The following is a 27,910-nucleotide window of genomic DNA, read 5'->3' on the forward strand; positions in this document are numbered from 1 at the left end:
CATACAATGCTTTAGCGTCTGTGTAACTTTCCCTATTGGCTGGGGTATCATTTCTCAACATGGCTGCATAGGAGTCTGAGACAGTTGCACTTAATTCTAAGAGTCGGGAGTTCAATCTTTTCTTTTTGGTTGCAGTATATGCTATGACGTGTCCACGCACCACGGGTTTGGATGCGGCCCAGAACAGGTTAATATTATCTATGTGTTGAAAGTTGTCATCAACATAATTCAAGAAATGCTGTTTTAGTTCAAGCTGAAAATCTGGGGAGTCTGCTAGGTAAGATGGAAACCTCCAGTTGTATGAGTGTTGTAAAGGGGTGGGCAATGTTAACTCGAACCATGTGGGAGCATGATCCGAGACCAGTATGGATTCAATTTTTGATCTTGTGACCCTATTGAGTAGTGCCGTGGGGAGTAGCCAAAAATCTATCCTCGAAGAGGTATGATGGGGGTGTGAATAAAAGGTATAGTCTCTCTCAACCGGGTGTAAGAAACGCCATGGGTCTGAGAGGCCTAGAGAGCGTATCAGTAAGTCTAGGGCAGGGGGTGGCGTGTCCCCAATTGCATTATTACTTCTATCCAACGATTGTTTTTGGGTAGTATTAAAATCTCCCCCTAAGACTATGTGACCCTCCGCCCAGCTTTGTAGCTGTACAAACAGATCTGTAAAGAACTTCGCATTAGGGCCATTAGGTGCATACAGTGTAGCGAGTGTGAATAGTTCCCCCTCCAGTTTGAGTTTTAAAAATAGATAACGGCCCTCAGGATCCTTTAAGGTGTCTATCACTTCATATCGTAAGGACTTATTAATAATAATAATAAGGACTCCCCGTTGTTTGTTTGTGTAGGAGGCTGCATAAAATTCTGTGAACCAATTATCTCTCAGAGTATTGGGATCACTCTCTCTCCAATGTGTTTCTTGTAACACGGCTACATCTGGTTTTAACCGTTTCAGGTGTTGCAAGATCTTTCTCCTTTTAAGTGGAGTATTCAGGCCCTCAATATTCCATGACAAAAATCTTATATGTGTGCGTGTAATAAGTGCTTCAGTATCTCTTGTGCTCATTTCAACCTATACCAGCTTGAGGAAACACTTCGAGTGAAACGAGCAACTGATTTGTGGGAGCCCCAGTCCCAGCAAGCCGGGGCCTAACCACGTTATGTGTGGCATATCTAATTCCTGTATGTGACCCACTAAATACCTTTATAAAGATCTTAACAGTTCTATCATTTTTTATATATTTTGGAACCCAATTGTCAGGCCAACGGGGCCTGTTGTAACTAGTGCTATAATAAGTGGCTAGAATAAAGTTTAGGAGGGGGGAAACTTTGTGCCTTTTTGGCACCAGCTGGACAATGCCCCTTAGGAGGGCAGCATTCTTAAACAGAGTATACTGGCTCAAACAATAAACCAACCATGTCAACATTATAACATCGCTATTATGGCTATATACTTGCAAATTTCTGGTAGAGGTGATCAGTCAGCGTCTGACATAGGTGAAGGATCATTCGTAACAGAGTCCAGAAAGTTCTGTGCTGAGTTGACCGTGTCAAAGAAATGTGGTCTTCCATCCCGGTGGATGCGCAATTTCGCAGGATAAAGTAGGGCAAACCGGATTCCTGCCTCAAATAATGACTTGCAGATGGGGGCAAATTCTCTTCTCTTCATCGCTACTTGGTATGAAAAGTCTTGAAACAGTAACAAACGTTCACCTTGATATTGTAGATCTCCCATTTTGCGATAAGCCTCCAGCACTGCTGTCTTATCCAGATAGTTAAGGAATCTAAAGATGACCGGCCGTGGTCGACGCCTCTTGTCTTGGTTATCTGGGCCTATTCGGTGTGCCCTTTCAATTTGCATTATGCCAGTAGGTGGTAAACACTTGAGTTCTTCCGGTAGCCATTTAGAGACCAGCTGCATCAGTTCCCGGTGTTTTACCGATTCCGGCAGGCCAATGAGTCGTAAATTATTCCTACGATTCCTGTTTTCCATATCTTCTTATTTGTCATGGATGGCTAGGATGGTGGCTTCTTGTGATGCTATTGTGTTTTTGGCAGCCAAGAGGTCATCTTCAACATTGGATATACGTTGCTCTGCTTCTTCAAATCGTGAGCCGTATTCGCCCAGTTGTGAGACCACGGACTCTATGGCCTCTTTTATTCCAGATAATTTTTCATCTAGCAAGGGCGAAAGTATTGCAGCTATTTCTTTGGCTCGTGCTGCAGAGGAGGAATCTTCAGTTGAAGGACTCATCACTTGAGATGTTTGTTTATCAGCTGGTGATGCTGAGGGGCTGGCTGCAAGTGTGGATGAGATTTTTGTATCCCTGTTTTTAGCAGCAGTTCCGCTCCGTCCTCCCCTGGGCGGTTTTCCTACATATTTGTCCATCGCTGGACTGAGCATTCAGCGGCGACCTATAAGCTTGGTTGTTCTGTGTTGGGTCACGGTGTTAAATTGGCGCGGTGTTAGTGTCCCACCCGGTTTCTCCAAAAAGTATCTTATTCACTGCAGCCGTGCAGTGTCTCAGTGTCAGTCCAGGTAATGCAGCTAGTAAACAATATTTTATGCTGTCAGGGTGGAGTTCTGTCACCATTCACCAGGGGGCAACGTGAGTATGGCTCCCAGATTAGGTAGCCTTGTTCTAGATAAGCCTTGCTGCTGCTGTGTCCCTGTGTCGGGGGGTATTGGTATGTGAAGCAGTAGAGTCCCCCAGAGGTCTCTCTCTCAGGGTCAGCAGTCTCAGAGTCTTGCTAGCTGATACCCTGTCTTCTCAGGGCCTGCCTCCTCCAATATGGCGGCCGGGGGTGTGTGGTAATTATCGATCAGTGCAGCAGGTCTTGTCTGGGTGACTCTCACCGCAATGAGGGCAGGTGTAGTGAGACCCCACTCTCTCATGCAGGGATTTGTTGGGTACTTGTGGCAGGGGCTGTTTGTATGTGCTTCAGGCACCAAGATGGCGCCCGTTTGTGCCTAATTTAGGCTCGCTGACCTTAGGAGGCTGTGTGTACTCCACAGTGAGCCGCAGGGTGTATTGAGGACTCCTGCCAGCACTCTAGCCCCTTCACTCCTCTGCCTGTTACCTGGCTTCTGTCTGCCGCCGAGTTCTCCGTCGCCGCCTGCCACCTCCAAGATGGCGTCCGGGACCTGACGATCCTCCGGTCCCCGCCGCCGCTGGAATCTCTCGCGGTTCGGCGCCAGGCACCTGGGGCTGCTGCTGATGTCTGTCTGGGGGTAAGATCTGCACCTGACCGGGAGTCGCCGATTCTGTCAGCCAGGGGAACGAGCGGTGCGCTTCCAAGATGGCGCCCGCTCCTGTGTAGCGCCCGATCTCTGGCGCTGATTCCGGGGTATTTGGTTCGGTGAGGAGCCGGAGCTGAGTCTCTTGCCCACCTCTGTCTCCTCTGCGTGTGCCCACAGGGTCCTGGGTCTTCCTGGGTTGGTATTCTCACCCTTTTTTTTAGTATTTAGGGCCCGGGGCTGGAGAGCTCTCTAAAATGCGGCCACTAGCTAGGTCCGCCCACCGGAAGTCGCTGTAATTTGTTTCCTAAATCGGAAAATGGACAACTGTCACTCAGACAATGTACTGTAGCTGGACCTATTTGATTTAAACAATTTCACTGAATGTCTTTGTCCATTGTCCTGGGTTTGTGAGCAAAGTGGTTATTGACATTTGCCCCATACAGTACCAGTTTTTCAGTCCAATCAAACAACTAGTTGGGTGGTTGAAGGAAAGTTGGTCTGATGTGTGGCCAGCATTAGCCGTCATTTTAACAGGATTTTAACAAGTATACACATAATTGAGCAGAGCACCAGTGACAGGACAAGGCTCATTTTGCCTGCTAAAACCACTTAGTTTGAATGTTATTTTCTTGTGAAGGCCATTTGTTTATAATTGGAACCATAGTTGGTGATAAAGCTTTTTTAAATCACGGCACCCTAGAGTATCGGAATGTTTTCACGGCACCCCTAGGCCCCCAAAAAATGAATTAGATTGGGTTTATATTGGATTCTTAGGGTCAGTTATGTGGTAAAGGCAGGGGTTAAAGTGAGGGGGAACTGGGTGGAACTGGGTGGAACTGAGTTCCACCACCTCTAATGGTTAGGTGGAACATTTTAACCTCCACATTGACCCTGCACAGTAACTCTCACAGAAAAGCAATCTAGTTTGCTGGGGGATGCCAAAAACCCTACCACTGTCTCTGCCTAATGGGGGGAGGGGAGGGGTGTTAATTAGGTGGCATAGAGAAATGAGTTCCCCCACCTCTGCATGACCACTTTATGCCCTGGGTAAAGGGCAGGATTTGCTTCTGTTTGTACACATTTTATGATTGGCATCCTCCAGCACTGGTTGTGGCCCTAAATAATTAACCATAAATAATTTGAATTGGTCCTGGACCTCCAACCTGGGGCACCCCTGCAGTGTACCGCGGCACCCCAGGGAGCCACGGCACACAGTTTTGGAACCACTGTGATAAAGGATATATTCCCTTTGCTGTGTGTTTTTTTTTTTCTGGGATCTGTTTTTAGCAGATTTTCCATATTTAGTTGATTTTTTTGTTTTTTTGCGGTTCCATATTTTCTTTTTCATTAGCTTTGTTTATGACTTTATTACTCAATTCATCCATTTGGTTGATGAAGTGGCTGTTTCCATTGCAATGTAATTTTAGTCGTATAAATTAACTATTGGGTACGCCTTCAGCCAGTTTGGCTGATATTAATTTTTTTTTATACAGAAACTATTCGCATTGGTGGCTTTGGTCTAGAAATGAGAGAGAGATAGAAAGAGAGAGGTGTCTAGGAAGTTAATGGAAGTGGATTTATATTGAGTTAAGTTTGATATTCATGTTATTAAAAGAATTACAGATTTTATCCATCTATGTATCTATGCCAGTATACAAAGTTTTCTAACCCAGCAACCTCTTTTCAGATGGTGTTATCTTTTTAATGGACCATAAAAAGATTAGCATAGCTTGGTGTAAACTTGGTACCCATGGCAGTACCTATTTTTTGTAGATGATATTTTTGCTCAAAGACAAAATAATTATTTTTCTAATAAAAATGTTATTCATTATTTTATTCAATATCTTTTTTTCTTTGCAGAGACTGGTTTTCAATAAAAGCTATGATACAACTTTTAAAACTTTGAAACTGATTATGATATATATATATATATATATATATATATATATATATATATTTATAATTTACATTTTTAAAAGCAGAGTCATCTAAAGAATTGCTGTCCAAGCTAGCAGAACAGGTAGACGCCTATCGCCAGGACTTGATTAAGTTCAAGAAGGATAAACTGGTGAAGGTTCGTGATGACTATGCCAATCATCGGGTGTATCGATGGCTACAAGGGGGCGCAGTCCCACAACGCAACACCAGGGCACCTCGAAGGAGCTGGAGAAACCAGCCAGCCTTCAGCTCACGAGATACAAGCACCTCGGCCAGTGAGGGGGAACAACCCCAACAGCCACGGCAGGGACGACAGCGAACACAGATCCCTTTAGCCGTAGGCACCAGGGCCAGGGATGCCGACACAATCAGAAGCGATCGAGACGAGGTGGCCAAGGTGAGAGGGAGAGGAGGGCGACAGCCAAGAAGGGGTCGGTAGATGTTGTATTTAACCTGTCGAGTGCGGTATTGACTCCAGCAGAGTTATCTGCTTTAAACAAGGGCTTAAATTTCGTGCCCACAGTAACACACAATGACTTTAAATGGAAAGTCGACAATTACCGCCTCCAGAGAAAACTCCGTCTAAAAGAACATTTTGATAAAAATAAAAATGCAACCCCACAGATAATTCCTTCCCTAGAAGACCAGATGCTACAACAACTAAAACCAACCAGTACATTCGACCCCCCGTCCCTCAAAACCTTTGCCAGAGTATTGGAGAATAGCAGCAATACGGTGCCTAGCATCAAATCCAATAATCTCACAAAAGAGGAGCACCAGGCCTTGAAGAGTCTGGGGGACAGAACAGACATTGTTATCCGCTCCGCGGACAAAGGGGGCGCGGTAGTGGTGATGAACTTGTCCTATTATAAAGAGGAATGCGACCGCCTCCTGTCCGATGGCTTGACATATGAGAGACTTTCCATGGATCCAACATCGATTCATCAGCAAGAATTAGAAGCCATTCTGGACAATGCCATCCGAGAAAACCTAGCGTCACCTGATGTGAAAAAGAGTCTGTTACGCCTGCACCCGATAACTCCGGTATTTTATATTATACCGAAGCTACACCGGTATTTTATATTATACCGAAGCTACACAAGAACGCACAGAGGCCTCCTGGTAGACCTATCATCTCAGCCAGGGGGTCTCTGTGCGAACCGGTGGCGAGATATGTGGATGCGTTCTTGCAGAATTGTGTGCAGAACACCAGCACATATCTCAGGGATACCACCTCACTATTAATTAAACTGCAGGAGCTGGGTTAAATCCCCACCAACACATTGTTAGTTGGTATTGATGTAACCAGCCTCTATACCTGCATCCCCCACCAGCAGGGGCTGCAAGCGGTAGGAGAACTCATGGCCCACAATCCTCATTATGTAGGCCCAGATGTTAGCTTCATATTACAACTCTTGAAGTTTACCCTGACACATAATGTATTTATGCATGATAAAAAGTATTACAACCAACTGTCAGGGTGTGCCATGGGTTCTCCGTCCGCTCCAGTGTATGCGAATGCATACATGTACTGTGTAGAGAATAAGATTTTTTTGCAAAATCCGGTGTTTATGCAGTTTGCCAGGTTTTACTATAGATATATAGATGACCTGATTCTTCTCTGGACTGGTCCCCAAGAGACCCTGGTCACTATGCTTAAACAACACAACCAGTCAGACAGTCCAGTAAAACTGACATACACAATAAGTCCCACCCAGCTCGACTTCCTAGATGTCCGCATAATCAAAGAAGGTAATAAACTAAGTACCCGCCTATTTACCAAGCCAACCAATCGCAACATGATGTTGCAATTCCAGAGCTTTCACCCAAAGGCCACTACAGCGAGTTTACCTTACTCGCAATTCATAAGAGTCTGTAGGGTCAATAGTGATGACAACATCAGGAATGTCCAACTAGAAAGCATGTTCAACAGGTTTTTGGAAAGGGGGTACCCTTATCAATTGCTAAAAGAAGCACAGAAAAAAGCCATTAACATCACAAGAGCTGAACTTCTAAAAAGTAACCCCAAAAAGAGCAATCAGGATGAGAAGACATTCACCTGGGTCAAACACTACTCAGACAAGAGCCCAGGATTAGTGAAACAGGCCAAATCATTGTGGCCTATAGTAGCCACTGACCCCCACATACCCAGTCTAAAAAACACCAGATTACAAACAGGGTTTATCAGGGGGAGGAGCATAGGTGATAGAGTCGTTAAAACCGACATCTCAAAACTGAAGTGAAACCCTTTCTGTCACGCAAAGGGGGCTGTTACAGGTGTACCGGTTGTGTCACCTGTAGCTACATGAGTTCTGGTTCCACATTTCGCCATCCCCACACGGGCAAAAGCTTTAACATCAAGCCAGTTTTATTATGTACGTCTAAATTCGTTATCTATCTTTTGACGTGTCCGTGTGGGTTAAATTACGTTGGCAAAACGATTGGGACCATCAAAGAACGGATGGCAAATCACAGGACTGCCATCCGCATGGCAATTGAAAAAGGTCACAGCTAACAGACTGTGGCCAGACATTTTTTGGAAGCCAAGCATGGGGTGGCTATCTTAAGATTCCAACTAATTGACCAAGCACCGGAATCTGCAAGAGGGGGAGATAGGGGTAAACACCTCTTACAAATAGAGAGTAGGTGGATCCACACCTTGGGGACCCTCAAACCGGGGGGTCTCAACGAAACTATGAATTTGGGTAGTTTCTTGTAAAAATCATGAATTTTGTGTAGAATACTATGTTATATTTCAAAGGACAGATTTCAGGTAGGAGCAATAAAACTCCCTGCTATAAATTCTCAGCGCACTTACAAAAGCTGAAAGTATAGCTGTAAGAGTATATATATGTAACCAGCAGCTACAGTATACCCATTTACACAGGAGACAGGAAAATGTTGTGCCACAGTGACATCTTGTGGCGGATAAAAAGAGGTTCAGGGAAAGTGCAGCGTTTTAAATTGTATTACCTGTATTGTATATTGTTTTGTGTTTTTGACACTTATACTTTAGCACTGCATAACGATTATCATCAATACTGTAAGCACAAGGCACTTTAAGATGAATTTTTAACTATTGGCACTGTTCACTTTTCCCACAGTGTGGCCTCCTCCGCTGCCAGGACGGCCAGGTCACTTCCGGGAGTACCCGGAAGTCGTCAGCGGGAGTCCCAGACGGAGGAGGATGCTACACGGCGGGTCCCCTATATGTAAGTTGATTTGTTTGTATCACATTGTTGTTTGCACTTTGTTCCATACTTTGGTCCTGATGAAGGGTTTATCCCGAAACGGCGTAGACCGTAAGGAATAATAAACTTCCACAGAGTTTTTCACGCAAGCCCCGGAGTGACGCCTATTATTGCCTGATTATTTATATATATATATATATATATATATATATATATATATATATATATATATATATATATATATATATATATATATATATATATATATATATATATATATATATATATATAATCTGATGTGTCCTTTGCATTTTGGGCCTAATTCAGGTTGCCTCGCAAAATCTCTTTTTAATGGGCAAAACCATGCTGCACTGCAGGTGGGGTAGATGTAACCTGTGCAGAGAGTTGCACTTGGGTGGGGTGTGTTTAAACTGAAATCTACATTGCAGTATAAAAAGAAAGCAGACAGTATTTACTCTCCACAGAAATAAAATAACACCCAAATGTAACACTCTCTGCACATGTTACATCTGCCTCTGCCCCACCTGCAGTGCAGCAAGGTTTTGTCCATTTAAAGAAGGAGTTTTGCTTTTGCAAACCAACCTGAATCACTACCATTATTTGTTTTTAATAACAACGAGCTGTAAATAATGGTTTATCATCAGAGACAAATTAGTGGTTGTGTGCTATGGATATAATTTATTTTTTATGTCAATTGGCTGCAATTAGTGGTTACACTTTCTGTTCCTGCAATTATACAATGTACTAGGTTTGTTGTGGATTTTTTATGCATTTTTTGGAGTACATAAATTGTTGGTATTTTTGGAATATATATATATATATATATAGAAACACAGGTTACCATATAAACATTAGAAAATATCGCGGTATATAGCCTATACTCGCGCATGCGCAATAGCAATGCACATACGAAAACCGGAAGTCCCATACATGGGCTTCCAGTCTGATTGATTGCCCTATAAATATAGCAATAGGAACTAGGTCACTTATGCTCTCCTGATGAAGTCCAGCCTGAATCTATAGGCGTCAGAGACGAAACGCGTAGAGAGGCCTCTACCCAACCTTCTTTTGCTCACTTATTTATTTATTTATGTAAGTTCTATTTTTCATTTATGTTTTATATTCACATTAATTAAAAAACTCCTAATTTTATTTTAATTGGAGTTATTCTCTTTCTTGAAATCACTCCTGCAATATTTGGAGCACTACTGTGAACTCATCTGAGGGAATACAAGGTCCAGTTGGACATAAGCCGGGAAGGTCCTGGTAAACCAGCCCCAGAAGGAGGATGAACAGTATTATTTGATATGCACGTTATTTTTCATTACACGGTACGCAGAACCTAATTTAAAGTCAGTGTCACAATTAAAACTTATTACACTATAGAGCGCCATTCTCACCATTTCCTAGATCTATCTACATCGAGACGGATCAACAAGCGTCTCAATAGGAGAATTATTGGCGGCCACCTGTCACTCAGGACTGTGTTTTAAAGAGAGGAAATTTCCTTTGGGACAAAGACTCATTTCTTCCGGATCTACCCAGGGTTGTAGCGCAAGACAGTACCCCCCTCCATATATATATATATATATATATATATATATATATATATATATATATATATATATATATATATATATATATATATATATATATATATATATATATATATATATATATATATATATATATATAGTACAAATGACAATCATAGCTAATCCTTGTATATTGCACGGATTAGAGTCTCTTCTTTCCCTTTTTTTAGGGTTTTCTTTTTTTGGTGTGTTTATTTTTCTTAGGTTTCTCTAAACCATCAGTAATTTATTTGTTAAAGGTTTCTATATATTCCCTTGTCAAGTCAAAAATATTTAAAACCAGTGCAATCGTTTGAGTAACTGGATGCAACTCTGTCAATTAGCATATATGGATACGCAAGCTGAAATCTCTGAGCGTATGGATGGGATTCAGTATTGAATCCCGGCGGTCGGGATCCCGGCGTTCAGAATCCAGACGCCGGAATCCCGACAGCCGAAATGCCGACAAGGGGGGGGGACGTGGATCGCCCCCCCATGCGGGCTCACTGCGCTCGCCACGCAGCAGGCCCGGCCACACTAATTTATTCTCCCTCCAGGGGTGTCGTGGACACCCCAGGAGGGAGAATGTGTCTGCATTTTGGCGGTCGGGATTCTGAACGCCGGGATCCCGACCGCCGGGATTTTAACTGCATCCCTATGGATGCAACTCCGACGAGGGGAAGTGCAACACTTTACCTTAAACACGTTAAAAGTGTACTGCACTCCAACCCGCAAATATTTCGTAAAGAGAAAAGGGGAAAACGGATACAGACTGCAGTAACAATTGATCAAACAGTTATACAGAGAACTTAAAGTACAGAAGAATTCACAAATGGGGACTTTCAGGTAACAGACCAAATACATAGGCAAGCACCACTGGATCCAAGTCACAGTTGTCAGCAGATAACCGCGATGATTCTAGATAGGAGATCTAATGCTTACTGTGGCTTGTCCTGTATTTATACAGGATTTCCAACACCCATGGTGCAGTGGGGGATGCACTGCTACAATTGGTCAGTAATGTACACCGTTTCAAATCTTAATACCCCATTGTTCCCCTGCAAAGGTATTGTCTTCAGGAATGCGACTGTTAAGCTGGGTACACATACATACATACAATCGTCGGGCCGTTCTTCCGTTCTGAGTCGGATGGCCGTTCGACTGTATAGGTGTGTACGCTGTCCCGTATGAGTGATAAACGGCCAAGAACTGTCTTGTCCGTCCGTTACACAAAAATTAGTTATTATGTTCACATATCTGATACTTGCATTACTTCTGGTAATGTGCACAGTAACTCACCGTTGTGGTCATTCACGCCCTACCGTAGTAGGCATCCATTTGTAAATGCCATCGGTATCTTATTTTATCAACCTCAGTTTTTCTCTCTATTACATTAAAATCTAATGTTTTATTCCATGAGTTATGAGCACAATAGTTCCATGGCCATTTTTGCTCATCATGTGTTTCTACCTGGCCTGCACAGAAATATAAATGTAAAACTTAATTTACTATTCTATTTTTTAAATGTGTCCTAGAGATGTCTAGTTGTAATTCCTCCGGCCACCAGAGGTCACTATATTTGTTGGAAATGTCTGATATTCTTACCTCCAGCCACCAGAGGCTGCTGTGTTTGAGAACTTACCCTTATCCAAGATGGCAGTATTGCATCAAGAAAATCCATCCTGTCTTCTGTTTGTGCCTATAAAAAACAGCTTCTGGTTTAACCTTTGCTTGAGTTTTCTGCCTACTCAGCTTGTTGCTGTTGCTTTGGACTTCTGGACAAATCTGGCTACATCTGCCTAACCACTTGTAAATCTACTCTGGCCAGTGGACTTTAGGTAATAATACCAGAATTGTAACCAGATAGTCAAGTATTTTATTGGAGCTCACCAAAAATGTACTTCGGTATCACTTACATGAAGTACAAGACATTTCAATAAAGTTTTGTGTTGCACTTAATGTTTGCCAGGAATTTCTATCTACTGCGGAATCAATCACCATATTACCTGCCTTCTCTTCTACTAATCATCCTATTTTGGAGGTGATTCCCCACATTTTCTTTTGATATATTAATAAATATATACTGGCAGATGCTCAATTAGTTTAGTAATACCACTCGGGTGCATGAAAGGGAGGGGGTATTCTGGGTAAGAAAAAAAAATACAATGTTTCCTTTCAGCACACTCAATGGTATTAGTAACAAGAAAACACAAAAAGGGGGTACACTGATGCGCTGTCAAAAGGTATTCGTAACCAGTCTAGAACACTACATGATAATAGAATTCAGAGATATTGGTTTCATATATTTGCGCAATGTATGATTTAAGCCCCCAGGCCATTGTCAATGCTTCTCTGTATATTAGGGGGCCCTAGCGCTATATCTAGGTGCAGGTTGCTGCACCCCAAAAAATCAGCATAAGCCAGAGAGCCCAGAGCAGCACACCAGTGTAAATACAATAGTGCTAATAAATATAAGTTAGGAAGCCGAAGCTATATATAGAAAGTAATAATAATGAGATGTAATTAAAATATTAAAGAAATGGTTGGGACCCCGAAACTTCATTATACAATCCCATCCAACTCTCTGAATTAGTTACTCCTACAAGTTCACGCCATCTGGGCTAAAAGGGGAACTTCTGCTCCAAGTGATTTATACTTGGATAATGTAATTAAGACCTTTCAAACCCTCCACTCATTTCTCTAACAAACTCTCTCTCTCTTTCGGTATCTTCAATTAAGCCATGCCCTCTCCGCCCAATTTTAACTCTCCCCTGACCCTGGTAGACTCCCCGGTAAAGGCCATGGTTTTGGGCACCCCCAATGCTCACTTAGTATCTCACTTCTACTCAAGAATTCAATTACCTGTACACTCAGATACTCTACTATCCGTGCTGTCTGGGAGTCTGACCTGGGTCCCTTGGGGTTCTCAACCTCTGTCCTCAAGGACCCCCAACAGTGCACGGTTTCCAGGTCACCTGGCAGGTGCACTCATTATTTACTGACACACTTGAAAAGATCACAGGTGGAGTAATTATGTCACCTGTGAGTCAGTGAAGAAACCCGAAAAAAGTGCACGGTCGGGGGGTCCTGAGGACCGAGGTTGAAAACCACCGCCTTACATGATGAGACTTGGGAATTGGCACTCGCTGGGCCTTGTCTCTCAACATTAACTTTCAGGTTCCAGCACATCCAGTTTTTTTTATACTACATAGGATTTGCTACACACCAGACAAACTGTATCGCTTCTTTAGCATTCCTGCTCCGGTGTACCCTAAGTGTGGTACATTAGATGGCTACTTTTGGCATGTAATCTGGTCATTCTCCCATATAGCGGCTTTCTGGTTGGTAGTTATTGACATTATCCTTAACGCAGGCATCCCGAGAAACGTTCTTTCACCAGCAGTATGTCTACTTTCCGCCCTAGAAGAGGATCCTTTAGATTAGGCATGTCCAACGTTGGCCCTCCAGAGGTTTTGAAACTACAAATCCCAGCATGCTTTGCAATAGTTTTTAGCATGCTCTAATAGCAAAACTGTGGCAAAGCATGCTGGGATGTGTAGTTTCAAAACATCTGGAGGGCCAACGTTGGACATGCCTGCTTTAGATCTTCCGACCAGGCGCTATGTAATAAATCTATGCACCTTAGCCAAGGTGTGCATTGCCAGAACTTGGCTTGCCAAACCTTTCCCCACCACACAATATTGGCTTAACCCCTTGAGTGGTTGGTTTTGCTGGGGCAGGACAAACCTACTAGGGCAAGTTTGTCCTGCCCCAGCAAAACCCACCACAGAATCTAGGAAGTCGCCGCTCCCCCCCCCCCCCCCCCCTCCTCACCTCTGCTCCCCCTCCCCCTCACCTCACCTCCGGCATTAGTACGCCACCGCTTGGGAGGACTTGGGTGCCTGAACTCTCCAGAGTCCCCCCCCGAGCCACGCCGACCATCCCTGAGCCTGCCGCCTATGTCACAGTGAATAGCGGCTGGCGGAAGGTGAGCTCCGGGTACGATCGCCGGAGCGGAGGGGGTGGGGGCCCTAAAGGTAGTGCGCCAGTGGTGCTCTGCTAAAGGCACCACTGGAGTGCACCTAATGTAAAGTGGAACAGCCCGCCCAAGGGGTTAAGCTGGTTAACGCAACTATTTCCCATGAGAAATTTACATATCTAACAAGGATAGCCAGCCATAAGTTTCAGGCTGTCTGGTCCAGGTGGCTAGACTCCCAATATGCTACTAGTGAATCGTAAGCCCCTCAGGCCCAAAGGTGCGATTCCCCCGGGGCTAAGAGCAGTGAATAAATTACATGGGAAAATTGAATCGCATCCTTAAAATGGCCCATGCGATGCGACTTCCCTAAGTAACCGTACGTATGCTAATTGGGCGCCCAACTAACCTATAAGAAGTACTTATTTTCTTGGGTACTTATGTAGTATCTGGGCTGCCGATTTTTTGATTGTATGCCTTAAGTTAAGGCATACAATCAGATGCGATGCAATATCGCATCGCATGCGACCATCGGATGCGATGACCCGATTTTTCCATAGGAATCAATGTTAAAATGGACTGAGTCCATTTTAACATGGAATTCAATGGGAAAAAGGGGTCCTTTTCATACCCCTACTATCCAAGTGGGCATGGAGTTGGATATAAACCTGTGGCGAGCGTAGCGAGCCACCGAGCCCGAAGCGTGGCGAGCGAAGCGAGCCCCGCGAGGGGACGGTATTCTGTGTCCCCTCGCGGGGCTCGCTACGCTCGCCACGCTTCGGGCTCGGTGGCTCGCTACGCTCGCCACAGGTTTATATCCAACTCCATGCCCACTTGGATAGTAGGGGTATGAAAAGGACCCCTTTTTCCCATTGAATTCCATGTTAAAATGGACTCAGTCCATTTTAACATTGATTCCTATGGAAAAATCGGGGCATCGCATCCGATGGTCGCATGCGATGCGATGCGATGTACCCAATTTAGAAATCGGCAGCCCAGATACTACATAAGTACCTTTTCTTGTTTCTTTTTTTTTTTATCAGAATTCACCGTCAGGGGCAGCGACCCCCTGCGGCATTGAATAGGGTGACATGGAGGGCTGGCAGCAAATGATCCTAAACAGGATTCGCTGCAAATGGAGAAAAGTCATTGAATACTCCCCTTTTTGTGATTGGATTTATATTATTTTCATTCGTTCTCATATAATTTTTTTTTTTTTTTTTTTAATTCTTCCTTTTTGCCTCCCTTTTTTTCTTTCTTTAGGGTTTATTTATATAAAGCATATTTGAATATCTGGGTCATTTTGCATCACTTTAGCCCCTCCCCAAATCTGTGGACCCGCTTGATGACGTCAGCCTCATCCTGCCCCCCCCCCCCTGGCCGCAGTATCTGGGCTTCCATCTGGGCTTCTACCAGAGAGGAGAAACCATTATCCAAGATGGTCAAAATTGCATTAGGAGAGTCCATCTTTGATCCTGTCTCCATTGTAAAGGCCCCCATACACTAGGGCGACTTGTCCTGAGGACAAGTCGCCCCCGACTTCCCCCTAAGCTTCCCCGGCAGCTCCCCGGGGAGCTTGATAAGATTGGCACTTGATGTGCCATTTTTTTACATGTGATAAATCGTCTCGATTTATCACATGTAAACCCAGGGAGCAGGGGGGGGGGGGTGCAGAACAGGGCTGCTGGTGGGGGGCGCTGCTAAGGCAGCGTGCAGGGGACGCTGCGGGGGACAGTGACAGATCCGGGCAGGGGGAGGCGGGAGCTGTCATTGCTGGAAAAAAAAGCCCATACAATGAATGGGCAGCCTGTGATTGGCTGAGCGCTCTCTCAGCCAATTGCTGACTGGCTGAGAGAGCGCTCAGCCAATCACAGGCTGCCCATTCATTGTATGGGCTTTTTTTTTTCCAGCGCTGACAGCTTTTCCTGCCCGGCTCTGTTACTGCCAACTCTGTGTCCCCCGCAGCGCCCCCCTGTCTTACTAGCAGCCCCCCCCCCCGCATTGACGGCTCCTGGCTCCCTGCGGAGGTAGTGCAGGCGGGGACCGCAGGCGTCGCAGAGCAGAGACTGTCGGCGCGGCGGGAGAATAAAAAGAAATCTTATTCAAAAGACTGGGTGGCCGCTGATTGGCTGAGAGCTCAGCCAATCAGCGGCCGCCCGGTCGTTTGAATAGGATTTCTTCCTATTCTCCCGCCTCGCCGACGGTCTCTGCTCTGCGATGCCTGCGGTCCCCGCCTGCACTACCTCCGCCGGGAGCCGTCAATGCAGGGGGGGGGGGGGTGCTGCTAGTAGCACAGGGGGGCTGTATATAAAGATATATCGGATCTGAACATCGTGGGTGCTAAAAAGCACCCATGATGGCTCAGATTCCAATATCTTATGTTCTGTAGGTCCGACGCCGTGATCCGATCCGATGCGCGCGGGACTGCGCATCAGATCAGGTCAGATGTCAAACACGTGTGATTTTGGGCCGATTTCACCCGAAATCGGATGAAATCGGCCGAAAATCGCATTGTGTATGGGGGCCTTTAGAAAGGTCTCTGATATTCTTACCTCCAGCCACCACAAGTCGCTGTGTTTGAGAACTTGCCCTTGAATTTACCCATATCCAAGATGTTTATGGTTTGCTAGGTCGACATTCACTTGGTTGACACCCAATGGTTGACAGTGAGTAGGTCGACACCTATGAATTGTCAACATACCCATGTTCAACAAGGTCTAAAGGTTGACACAACTTTAGGTCGACTGTGGGAACGCTGACAGTCAAAATGGTCAACACAAGTTTTTCGCTCCTTTTGTCCTGAATGTCAACAGTCGACATGGACACTAAAAAAGTGCACAGTGTCCCCTGGCATGGCTCGCTGCACTCTCCATGTTTTGGGCACTGTTATATCTCCCACCACACCCTAGTGCATGGTAGGGCGTGAAATACCGCCTGTCGGCTCAAAAAAAAAAAAGAAAAACTTGTCTACTTCTGACTGTCGCCCTTCTCATAGTCCACCTAAAGCTTGTGTCAACCTTTAGACAATGTCAACCATGGGTATGCCAACCATTCATACTTACTGTCGACCTAATGAATGTCGACCTAGAAATGGTCGACTTATGGTCCGGATACCATCCAAGCTGGCAGGATTGCATCAAGATAAATCCATCTGGTCTTCTGTTTGTGACTGTGGGATGAGGAAGTTTTGCCTCTTTCTGGGATCCGAGTCTGGTGGGAAAAGCTGAACCGCGCTCAGTTCCCGCCTCTCATCACGATGTCCGGGGGGGGCTCCCGAACACGCTCAGCCCTAGTTACAACATACACTGTACCTTGTGTATATCTACAGTATATGAGCCTGTGCGTGTCTGTATGTCTGTGCGTGTCTGTATGTCTGTGCGTGTCTGTATGTCTGTGCGTGTCTGTATGTCTGTGCGTGTCTGTGTGACTGCTTGCCTCTGTGCTAGGGTTACCACCTCTCCCAGATTTCCAGGATTCTCCCAGAATCTGGGTAACTTAGAAAGCCTCCGTGTGTATATACTGTGTGCTATTACCACCGGGTGACGCCTGCTTGGCTGCTACGCCTACAGACGCTCTCGTGTGAGTCATTGGACGGTATTCAATGAGGCTGATTCACCAGGTTTTTATGGCGAATTTGTGCTGTTTGGCGAATTTCTGACAAAAACAGTGAATCACCCTATTCAATGACCAGATGGCGAAGGCGAATACATTTGAAGGTTTTTTTCGCCATGATTCACCGAGTAGCAATCGCTATCTTTTTATGGTGAAGTGGAAGGTGAACTTTTAAAATAAAGTGTTTTGTTTTTTACATTTGGTGTCTAAAAATCAGGAATTTTATTCTGAGGAGGGGCATGCTACTTTTATTCATGTGCTGTAAGCACATGAATATATATTTAATTTAAAAAAAAAAAAAAAAATATATATATATATTTTTTTTTTTTTTACACAGCAGCCAGCAGGGGGCGCCGGAGCCGAGCCGCTCATTACATATTCATATATTCACTGCACCCGATCGTTACGATCGTTTGTAGTGAATATACGCTCCCCTGCTGGCACCCCCAGGGGGGCAGCCTGTGCTGCCTGGCACCCGGGGAGCCCACCTGCCCCCCACAAACGTTCAGGGACAGGCAGAGAGACTTCCATATCTCTGCCTGCCACCGTCCTCAGGCTCCCTGCGGCATTCGCCACAGGAGCTCATATTCGCCAGTCAGGGGCAGCGAGCCCCTGACACGTTGAATACCGGAGCCGGCGAGGCTCCGGAACATGGCGATTGTGCAGCGAACCCTAAAAAGGATTCGCTGCACCTCGCAGGTATTCACATTGAATACCGCCCTTTGTCTGCAGGGGGCAGCGTGTATCTAGGGATGGCCATCGTTGCCATTGCCATCGATGGCAATTCTGCAACAGGCCATCGATAGTGCTAAACTATGCAATGGATGACCATCGATATTTTTACATATCGATGGTCATCCATTGTGTTTGATTGGCCTGTGGACCAATCAAAGCACGGGGGCGGGGCTTTGCGGGTGTCAGGGGGCGGAGCTATGCTCAGTGTCCCGACACTTTGGAAAAAAAAAGCAAAACATTGTTTTGCTGTTCCATCGATAGAGGGAAACCATCTGGTTCTCCCCTATCGATGGCAAAAGTATTAGACATCGGCCATGAACCATCGATGATTTTGAATCATCGATGGCCATCCCTACGGTGTCCCATCACCTTCACTCCCCCGGTACTTCTCCCTTCCACCTACCGTAAGGGACACGCCGGGATTTCCTCCGAACTGGATCCGCCAGGTGTCTGTCCACTGAGGGTCCTTCTCAGGATGGGAAGCCAGATGGTCGGGCCAAGGCTAAGTCCCTCAGATGGCTAGGCTGGGTGGCTATGATTCACGCTGCTTCACCTGTCCTGGAGCTGGAGGTTGCTGATGGCGCCTTTACCCTCACACGTGCTGTCCAAGCAACACCGCTTTTAAAGTCTTTCTTTCAAGAAAGTTCCTAATGTTGCATGTTGCCCATTCCAGAATCTAGACCAGTAAATAAATGCCCCTCCTCCCACATATACATATTCTACACCGCGGAGTAGCAAAACTTTCTCTTAAATACTTAGAGGTACATTTACAAATACGGGAGTTCTTTTAACCCCTTCCTGACAGAGCCAGTTTTTGCGTTCCTGACCGAGCCCTTTTTTTCAAATCTGACATGTCTCACTTAAGTGGGGATAACTTTTTTTTGCTTTTACTTATCCCAGTGATTTTGAGATTGTTTTTTCGTGACACATTGTACTTCAAATTAGTGGTAAATTTGGGTCGATACAGTCTGTGTTTTTTTGTGAAAAATACCAAAATGTCGTAAAAAATTGGAAAATTTAGCAATTTGCAAAATGTTAAATTTTCTGCTTGTGAGACAAATAATCATACCACTCAAAATAGTTAATAACTAACATAGACCATATGTCTACTTTATGTTGACATAATTATTTCAACTTCCTTTTAATTTTTTTGGACACTAGGAGGCTTACAATATGAATAGCAAATTCTCAAATTTTCAAGAAAATTTCAAACACTGATTTTTTTAGGGACCAGTTCAGTTCTGATGTGACTTTGAGGGACTTGTATGTGAGACACCCCCATAAATGATACCATTTCAAAAACTGCACCCCTCACAGTATTCAAAACAGCATTTTGGAAGTTTGTTAACCCTTTAGGTGTTTCACAGGAATTAAAACAAAGTGTAGGTGAAATTTCAAAATTTCATTTTTTTTGCAGATTTGCAATTTTAATACATTTTTCTAAGGAACACAGTACATTTTACTAGAGAAATGTGAATAAAAATTGATTCCCCCAATTCTTTTGTTTTCATAAATATCCTATATGTGGCCCTAGTGTGCACGTTGACCAAACCACAGGCTTCATAATAGAAGGAGCACCTACTTGATTTTGGAGCCTCCTTTTTATGAGATTATTTTTTAGGCACCATGTAGGTTTCTAGGCACCATAAGATGCTAAAAGTTAGGAACCCCCCCACAAGTGACCCCATTTTGCAAACTACACCCCTCAGGGAATTCATCTAGGGGTATAGTGTACATTTCAAACCCCCAGGGGTTTCACCAATTTTGATACAAGTGGGCAGTGAAAATGAAAAATTACATTTTTTTACACAAAAATGCAGTTCTGGCTCAAACTTTTTTTTATTTTCAGAAGGTATGAAGGAGAAAAAGCACCCCAAAATATGTGCCCCAATTTCTCCCGAGTACGGCAATGCCTCACATGTGACCAAAAAATACCAGTTGGGTGCATGGCAGGACTCAGAAGGGAAGGAGTGATTTTTGGATTTTGCAGCTCAGATTCTGGTGGAATTTTGGTGGGTGCTATGTCGCATTAGCAAGACCCCCCAAGCACCAATACAGTGGAACCCCCCCACAAGTGACCCCATTTTGCAAACTACACCCCTCAGGGAATTCATCTAGGGGTATAGTGTACATTTCAAACTCCCAGGGGTTTCACCAATTTTGATACAACTGGGCAGTGAAAATGAAAAATTACATTTTTTTACACAAAAATGCAGTTCTGGCTCAAAATTTTTCATTTTCAGAAGGTATGAAGGAGAAAAAGCACCCCAAAATCTGTGCCCCAATTTCTCCCGAGTACGGCAATGCCTCACATGTGACCAAAAAATACCAGTTGGGTGCATGGCAGGACTCAGAAGGGAAGGAGTGATTTTTGGATTTTGCAGCTCAGATTCTGGTGGAATTTTGGTGGGTGCTATGTCGCATTAGCAAGACCCCCCAAGCACCAATACAGTGGAACCCCCCCACAAGTGACCCCATTTTGCAAACTACACCCCTCAGGGAATTCATCTAGGGGTATAGTGTACATTTCAAACCCCCAGGGGTTTCACCAATTTTGATACAAGTGGGCAGTGAAAATGAAAAATTAATTTTTTTTACACAAAAATGCAGTTCTGGCTCAAAATTTTTCATTTTCAGAAGGTATGAAGGAGAAAAAGCACCCCAAAATCTGTGCCCCAATTTCTCCCGAGTACGGCAATGCCTCACATGTGACCAAAAAATACCAGTTGGGTGCATGGCAGGACTCAGAAGGGAAGGAGTGATTTTTGGATTTTGCAGCACAGATTTTGGTGGAATGAATGGTGGGTGCTATGTTGCACCAATACAGTGGAACCCCCCCACAAGTCACCCCATTTTGCAAACTACACCCCTCAGGGAATTGATCTAGGGGTATAGTGTACATTTCAAACCCCCAGGGGTTTCACCAATTTTGATACAAGTTGGCAGTGAAAATGAAAAATTACATTTTTTTACACAAAAATGCAGTTCTGGCTCAAAATTTTTCATTTTCAGAAGGTATGAAGGAGAAAAAGCACCCCAAAATATGTGCCCCAATTTCTCCCGAGTATGGCAATGCCTCATATGTGACCAAAAAATACCAGTTGGGTGCATGGCAGGACTCAGAAGGGAAGGAGTGATTTTTGGATTTTGCAGCTCAGATTCTGGTGGAATGTTGGTGGGTGCTATGTGGCATTAGCAAGACCCCCGAAGCACGGTGAAATGATGAACCTAATAATCCATAGATGTGTGGTATATTTTAAAACACTCCTTTATACATAGGCCGGGTTTGTCGGGGCAAGTTTCACAGTGGAAAATAGTTTCCTTTCTTATTCCCTTTTTATAGCAAACTTTGCACCTTTTTTGTGTCCTGCCCTTTCTTGCAGTGGAGGGGATTTCGTTCGGAAAATGCTGCCCTGGTACAATACGGGGGCCAGTACTAGAAGTACTGGGGCCCTCTGCCTGCTGGTTCCCAAATACTAGGCCCTTTATGACTTCCTCTTGAAAGTGCATAAATGTCCCCCTCTGGCCGGTAGAACGGAATAGCACGTAAGCGTTATACAGTGCCATCTGGATGATATACACGGCCAGCTTCTTGTACCAGATTTTTGTTTTCCGCAGGGCACTGTACGGCTTCAGTACCTGATCTGAAAGATCCACTCCGCCCATGTACCTATTGTAATCCAGGATACAATTAGGTTTTGAGGTGTGGGTACTGGTACCTCGTACAGGGACGGAGGTGGTACTGTCTCCGTGAATTGTTGTCAGTATAAGGACATCCCTCTTGTCCTTATATTTGACCAACAACATATTTTCGGTGCATATTCCCCTGCTTTCACCCCTTCTCATTACTTGGGCAATGTGCGTTTTTGGGAGGCCTCTTTGGTTCTTGCGCACAGTACCGCAAGCTGCTGTACCTCTTGAACCAAGGGCCTTAAACAGGGGGATGCTAGTGTAAAAGTTATCCACATAGAGGTGATAACCTTTATCCAGGAAGGGGTGCACTAAATCCCAGACAATTTTTCCACTAACACCTACGAGGGAGGGGGGGCATTCTGGCGGTTCAATTCTTGAATCCTTCCCTTCATATACCCTAAACCTGTGAGTGTACCCTGAGGTGCTTTCACACAGCTTATACATTTTTATGCCATACCTTGCCCTCTTACTGGGAAGGTACTGGCGGAATTTAACCCTTCCTTTAAAATGTATAAGGGACTCGTCTATGCAAATGAATTTATCTGGGATGTACATCTCTTCAAATTTGGCACTGAAATGATCAATGACCGGCCTGACTTTGAATAGCCGGTCAAAGGTGGGATCATCTCTGGGTGGGCACTGTGCATTATCGTTGTAATGCAAAAATTTAAGGATCGTCTCAAATCGAGCCCGGGGCATGGCCATACGGTAAAATGGGGTGCTGTACAGAACATCTGTACTCCAATATTGCCTAATTTCTGGCTTTTTTACTATGCCCATATGAAACACCAGACCCCAAAACGTCATCATCTCTACTGCATCTACAGGGGTCCACCTAGCAAATGATGACGTGGGGTTTTGAGCAATAAACTGCTGGGCATATAAATTAGTTTGGTCCACCATTAAATTTATAAAATCATCAGAGAAAAATAATTTGAAAAAGTCAATTTCTCTGAGACCTGTGGAATCAAATTGGATTCCTGGCATGGCCAAAAACTCAGGAACCTGGGGCTCAAAATTGTCTGGTGGTGGGGTCCATACGAGATCAATTATTGGGGGGGGGGGTCTCAGCTGCTCTACGGGGGCGTCTTTGAGGGGGTCCCTCATCACCAGAGGAGGAAGAGGAGCTTAAGGCGAATCCTTCAAATTCCCCGCTTGCATCACTGGCTGTGTCAGAGTCAGAAGCAAGCATGGCATATGCCTCCTCCGCTGAATACATTCTTCTGGATGACTGGGATGACATTTGGGATGACATTTGGGATGCTATTTTTATTTTTGTGTTACTGGTAGTGAAATGTTTCAACACGTGTATAGTGTAGGGGGGGGTACAAACTTTATTTCAACCAGGGGGGTATGTAGTGTGTAGTGTGTATGTAGTGCAGAAAAAAAAAATACTTTATACAAAAAAAAAAAATGAAGGGGTTAAAAAAAAAAAAAATTGAAGGGGTTAAAAAAAAAAAAAAAAAGGTCCTGCGCCAAAAATTGAGCACAGATGTTGGTCAGTAACGTCCGTCACTGAACAGCGCTCAAAGGCAACAGGAATTTGATAAAAAAAAAAAATAAAATAGATCAACCCTGTGCCGAAAAAGATGATCAGTGATGTACGTCACTGATCAGCGCACAGCGGCCACAGGACACCCCCAAAATCACAGTGTGTGTAAAAAAAAAAAATTAAAAAAAGACCCCACAGCACACACAAAAAAAAAAAGGTGATCAGTGATGCGACACTGATTACCAGTGAGGGGCAGCAGGTGCACAACCTTTGGTGCAACTGACAGTGCAACTGGCAGGTATATATATAAAAAAAAAAAACTCTGCACCCCTAAAAAGTTGCTGATCACCTCAGATATAGTGATCAGCACAAAAGGCGGGGGCAGCAGACACAAAATTTAGCACTCTCTATCACTCTCTGTCACTATCTCTCTATCTCTCACTATCTATCACTCTATGACACTGCAGCAGCAGCACTGACAGTTATATATATGAAAAATAACCCCTGCACCCCCAAAAAGTTGCTGGGGGTGCACAAAAGGGGGGCAGCAGACACAAAATATAGCAGTCTCTATCACTCTCTGTCACTATCTCTCTCTATCTCTCTATCTCTCTATCTCTCTATCTCTCACTATCTATCACTCTATGACACTGCAGCAGCAGCACTGACAGGTATATATATATATATATAAAAAATACCCTGCGCCCCCAAAAAGTTGCTGATCAGTTAATTTATACTGATCAGCACAAAAGGGGGGGCAGCAGTCAGTTATATAAAAAATATATAGCACGATCTGTCACTATCTCTCTATCTCTCTCTATCTCTCTCTCTCTATCTATCTATAACTCTATTACACTGCAGCAGCACAAAATATAGCACTCTCTGTCACTAGGCCTCTCTATCTCTCTCTCTCTATCTCTCTCTCTCTCTAACTCGATGACACTGCAGCAGCACAACACAGCACAACACAGCACAGGATGTCACAAGATGAAGCAAGATCCCAAGCAGTGATCAGGTAAGTATTGAGCAAGGTTCTGGTCAGTAAATGGCGACAGCTGGGCACGGTGACCGCACTGCACGCTATTCCAGACCGGAATGGCGTCTGCAGTGCAGTCACCGTTAGTTTAAACCCCCCTCCATGGCTGTGATTGGTCCGTCGGTCCGACGGACCAATCACGGCCTTTGGGGGCGGGCGGGGTGAGGTGGGGTGACACCAGTGTCACCCTTACACCCCGCGGTGATTGGTGCTGTACTTTACAGCACCAATCACCTCCGATCCCGTGTCACCGGCGAACGTTATTCGCCGGTGACACAGAAAACGCTGTAATTGGCTGTTCACACTGAACAGCCAATCACAGCGATCGCCGACGGGGGGGCTGCATCGCAGCCCCCCCTGGGCATGCAGGGACATGTCTGCTGTCAGGGACAGCAGACATCGTCCCTCTGTCACTGCGTCTCTAGACGCAGTGACAGTTAGAAGTCATGACGTATATATACGTCATGTGTCGGGAAGTACTTCCCGGCCATGACGTATATATACGTCAAATGTCGGGAAGGGGTTAAAGATGGGATAATGGCACTTGAAATCGAATACATGTCTGTATTACAGAGACCACGCCCACTTTTCTGAATATACCACACCCATTTTACGAGGACACACCCACTTTTCCATGCATGTCTGTATGTGTGTGTCTGTATGGCTCTGTGTATGTCCTTATACTGCTGTGTGACTCTGTGCTTCTCTGAGGCCATGCATGTCTGTGTGTGCCTTGTGACTGTATGTCTGTGCATGCCTGTGTGTGTGACTCTGTATGTCTGTGTGTGCCTTGTGACTCTGTGCTTCTCTGAGGCCATGCATGTCTGTATCAGTCTGCAATGTCTTTGTTTTGTACATGCCTGTGTGACTCTGTATGTCTGTGTGACTCTGTATGTCTGTGTGTGCCTGTGTGACTCTGTATGTCTGTGCGTGCCTGTGTGACTCTGTATGTCTGTGTGTGCCTGTGTGACTCTGTATGTCTGTGCGTGCCTGTGTGACTCTGTATGTCTGTGCGTGCCTGTGTGACTCTGTATGTCTGTGTGTGCCTGTGTGACTCTGTATGTCTGTGCGTGCCTGTGTGACTCTGTATGTCTGTGCGTGCCTGTGTGACTCTGTATGTCTGTGTGTGCCTGTGTGACTCTGTATGTCTGTGCGTGCCTGTGTGACTCTGTATGTCTATGCGTGCCTGTGTGACTCTGTATGTCTGTGCGTGCCTGTGTGACTGTATGTCTGTGCGTGCCTGTGTGACTCTGTACATAGACTTCTCACTCTGCGGATAGAGTAACTTTTTATCCAGTTACACATCTGATATAACTCTGACGTTTTCTAACCTTGTTAGATTAGTAATCTGTCCTTATTATAATTCCCATTCTTCTTCTCTCTGCAGCCACCTTCATGGACAAACACCGATCTGCTCTTATAAGGAGGATAACGGAGGTAGATCCAGTGCTACATGATCTCTGGGCCCAGGGACAGCTGACACTGGAACAGTACGGTGTCCTGAGGAGGAAACCCACATCCATGGACAAGATGAGAGGACTCTGTGATGTCATCAGAGACTGGGATGATGATGGAAAGTCCGCAGCTTACAGAGCCCTGAGAAGGCACAACTCCGCAACCATCAGTGACATAGAAGACCACCGCTTAGCGAGGAGAAGGTGCGAGATATTAAACTATACCAGTAAGTGTTTGTGTTATTTCCCGTTTCTATAGTAACTGTGACATAACCACCCACATTTTATAAAAAATGACATGGAGAAGAAGACCCAATCCTGTGTCGTGAATGGAGCAGATTTAACCCATTGTCCTTGGGACTGCCCGGTTAGTAGAGATGAGCGGCTTTGGTTTTACTCGGTTCTTATTGCCAAATTATGGCCATTTTGGCTTTTTCCGATTGGCTATCGGCTGTCACATGTTTTGGAGAGCCAATAAGATCCCGCTTTGAGATTGGAGTAAACCGAACCCGCTCAGGTCTACTGGTTATAAGACGATTCTGGCGTAGAGTAGGAGGTTATATTATTTTACATGGCGAAAGAGACTTCCAGATAAGTGCCGAATGGTCTACATCTAGAATACTCTCCCAGGCTCGGAAGTACGCGTTGGAATGCCGTAAACTACTCTTACCAATATCTGCACGCCAATAATGCTGACGTGGATTCATCCAACAAGTCGGTACTTGTTTCCTAGCACGGCCACAACAATCATGATCGTGGGCATCGTGAGTAAAAATCGGGGGCATTGCGGCCATCGCATGCACTAAAAAATCGGGTGCGATGGTACCGACGCGATGCCCGCGATTTCCCCATAGGGAACAATGTTAAATGCCTCAATTTACCCGCGATGCCCCCGATTTCCCATAGGAAACAATGTTAAATGGCTCGATTTACCCAAATCATCATAGGGAACAATGGTAAATGGGCCAGAAACCCCCCAAAACACCCCTGAACAGTGAAATGTCCCCCCAAAAGTAGTTTACGCCACCCCACGATCAACACGAACCCGAAGCGTGGCGAGCGCAGCGGTACGTGTCCTCCGACCTTTTCATACCCCCACTATCCACGTCGGCGTGGAGTTGAGAATAGAATAGTGTGGCGAGCGCAGCGAGCCACCGAGCCCGAAGCGTGGCGAGCGCAGCGGATACCTGTGAAGCCCGCGAAGGGACGCGTTTACCTGTGAAGGTATCCGCGTCCCCTCGCAGGGCTCGCTGCGCTCGCCACGCTTCGGGTTCGCGTTGATCGTGGGGTGGCGTAAACTACTTTTGTGGGGACATTTCACTGTTCAGGGGTGTTTTTGGGGGTTTCTGGCCCATTTACCATTGTTCCCTATGATGATTTGGTGAAATTGAGGCATTTAACATTGTTTCCTATGGGAAATCGGGGGCATCGCGGGTAAATTGAGGCATTTAACATTGTTTCCTATGGGAAATCGGGGGCATCGCGTCTGGACCATTTAAGCCTTTTTTAGCCGCATACGACGCAACCGACGCGATTTTGACTTTTTTCAATGGGAAAATCGGGGGCATCGCGTCGGTCGCAGACCACTAAAAATGACACCCGATGCCCGCGATTGTGGCCGTGCTAGGAAACAAGTACCAGCAAGTCTTCTGATGAATGCCTTATTATATATTCCTTATGGACTGGGTGGAGGCATCTACCCAGGATAGGAAATATAGGACATTTTTTTTTATTTTTATTTTTTTTATAATATGGGGTCAATATATACAAATATTATTATCCCCACAAATTCAAACGCGCATTAAAGATTGCTTTATGGCAATTGGACAAAATGGAATGCGAACTAATGCCACCCATACACTGTGTGATGTGCTAAATCAGCGTGCGTTAGGAATTAGATGTGATTCAATCTAGTTAAAAAAGTACGGCCAGCACATACTTTATGTG

At 45.0% G+C, this 27,910-nt stretch overlaps 1 protein-coding gene across 3 annotated transcripts in view; it reads left to right on the plus strand.

Annotated features, from left to right (window-relative positions):
- The window catches only part of LOC146019805 (uncharacterized), a 120,488-nt gene that overhangs the window by 11,476 nt on the left and 81,102 nt on the right, over nt 1-27,910 (plus strand). For 2 of the 3 annotated variants that reach the window (XM_083152372.1, XM_083152371.1), the window contains exons 3-4: nt 8,284-8,391; nt 25,897-26,190. In XM_083152372.1, coding sequence (XP_083008498.1) covers nt 8,284-8,391; nt 25,897-26,190 — 402 coding nt within the window. The remainder of the gene's footprint in view (nt 1-8,283; nt 8,392-25,896; nt 26,191-27,910) is intronic. The other variant, XM_083152373.1, reaches the window with a different exon arrangement.

Source organism: Crinia signifera, chromosome 7 (assembly GCF_055691185.1).
Source record: "Crinia signifera chromosome 7, ASM5569118v1, whole genome shotgun sequence".
Taxonomy (NCBI): Eukaryota; Metazoa; Chordata; class Amphibia; order Anura; family Myobatrachidae; genus Crinia; species Crinia signifera.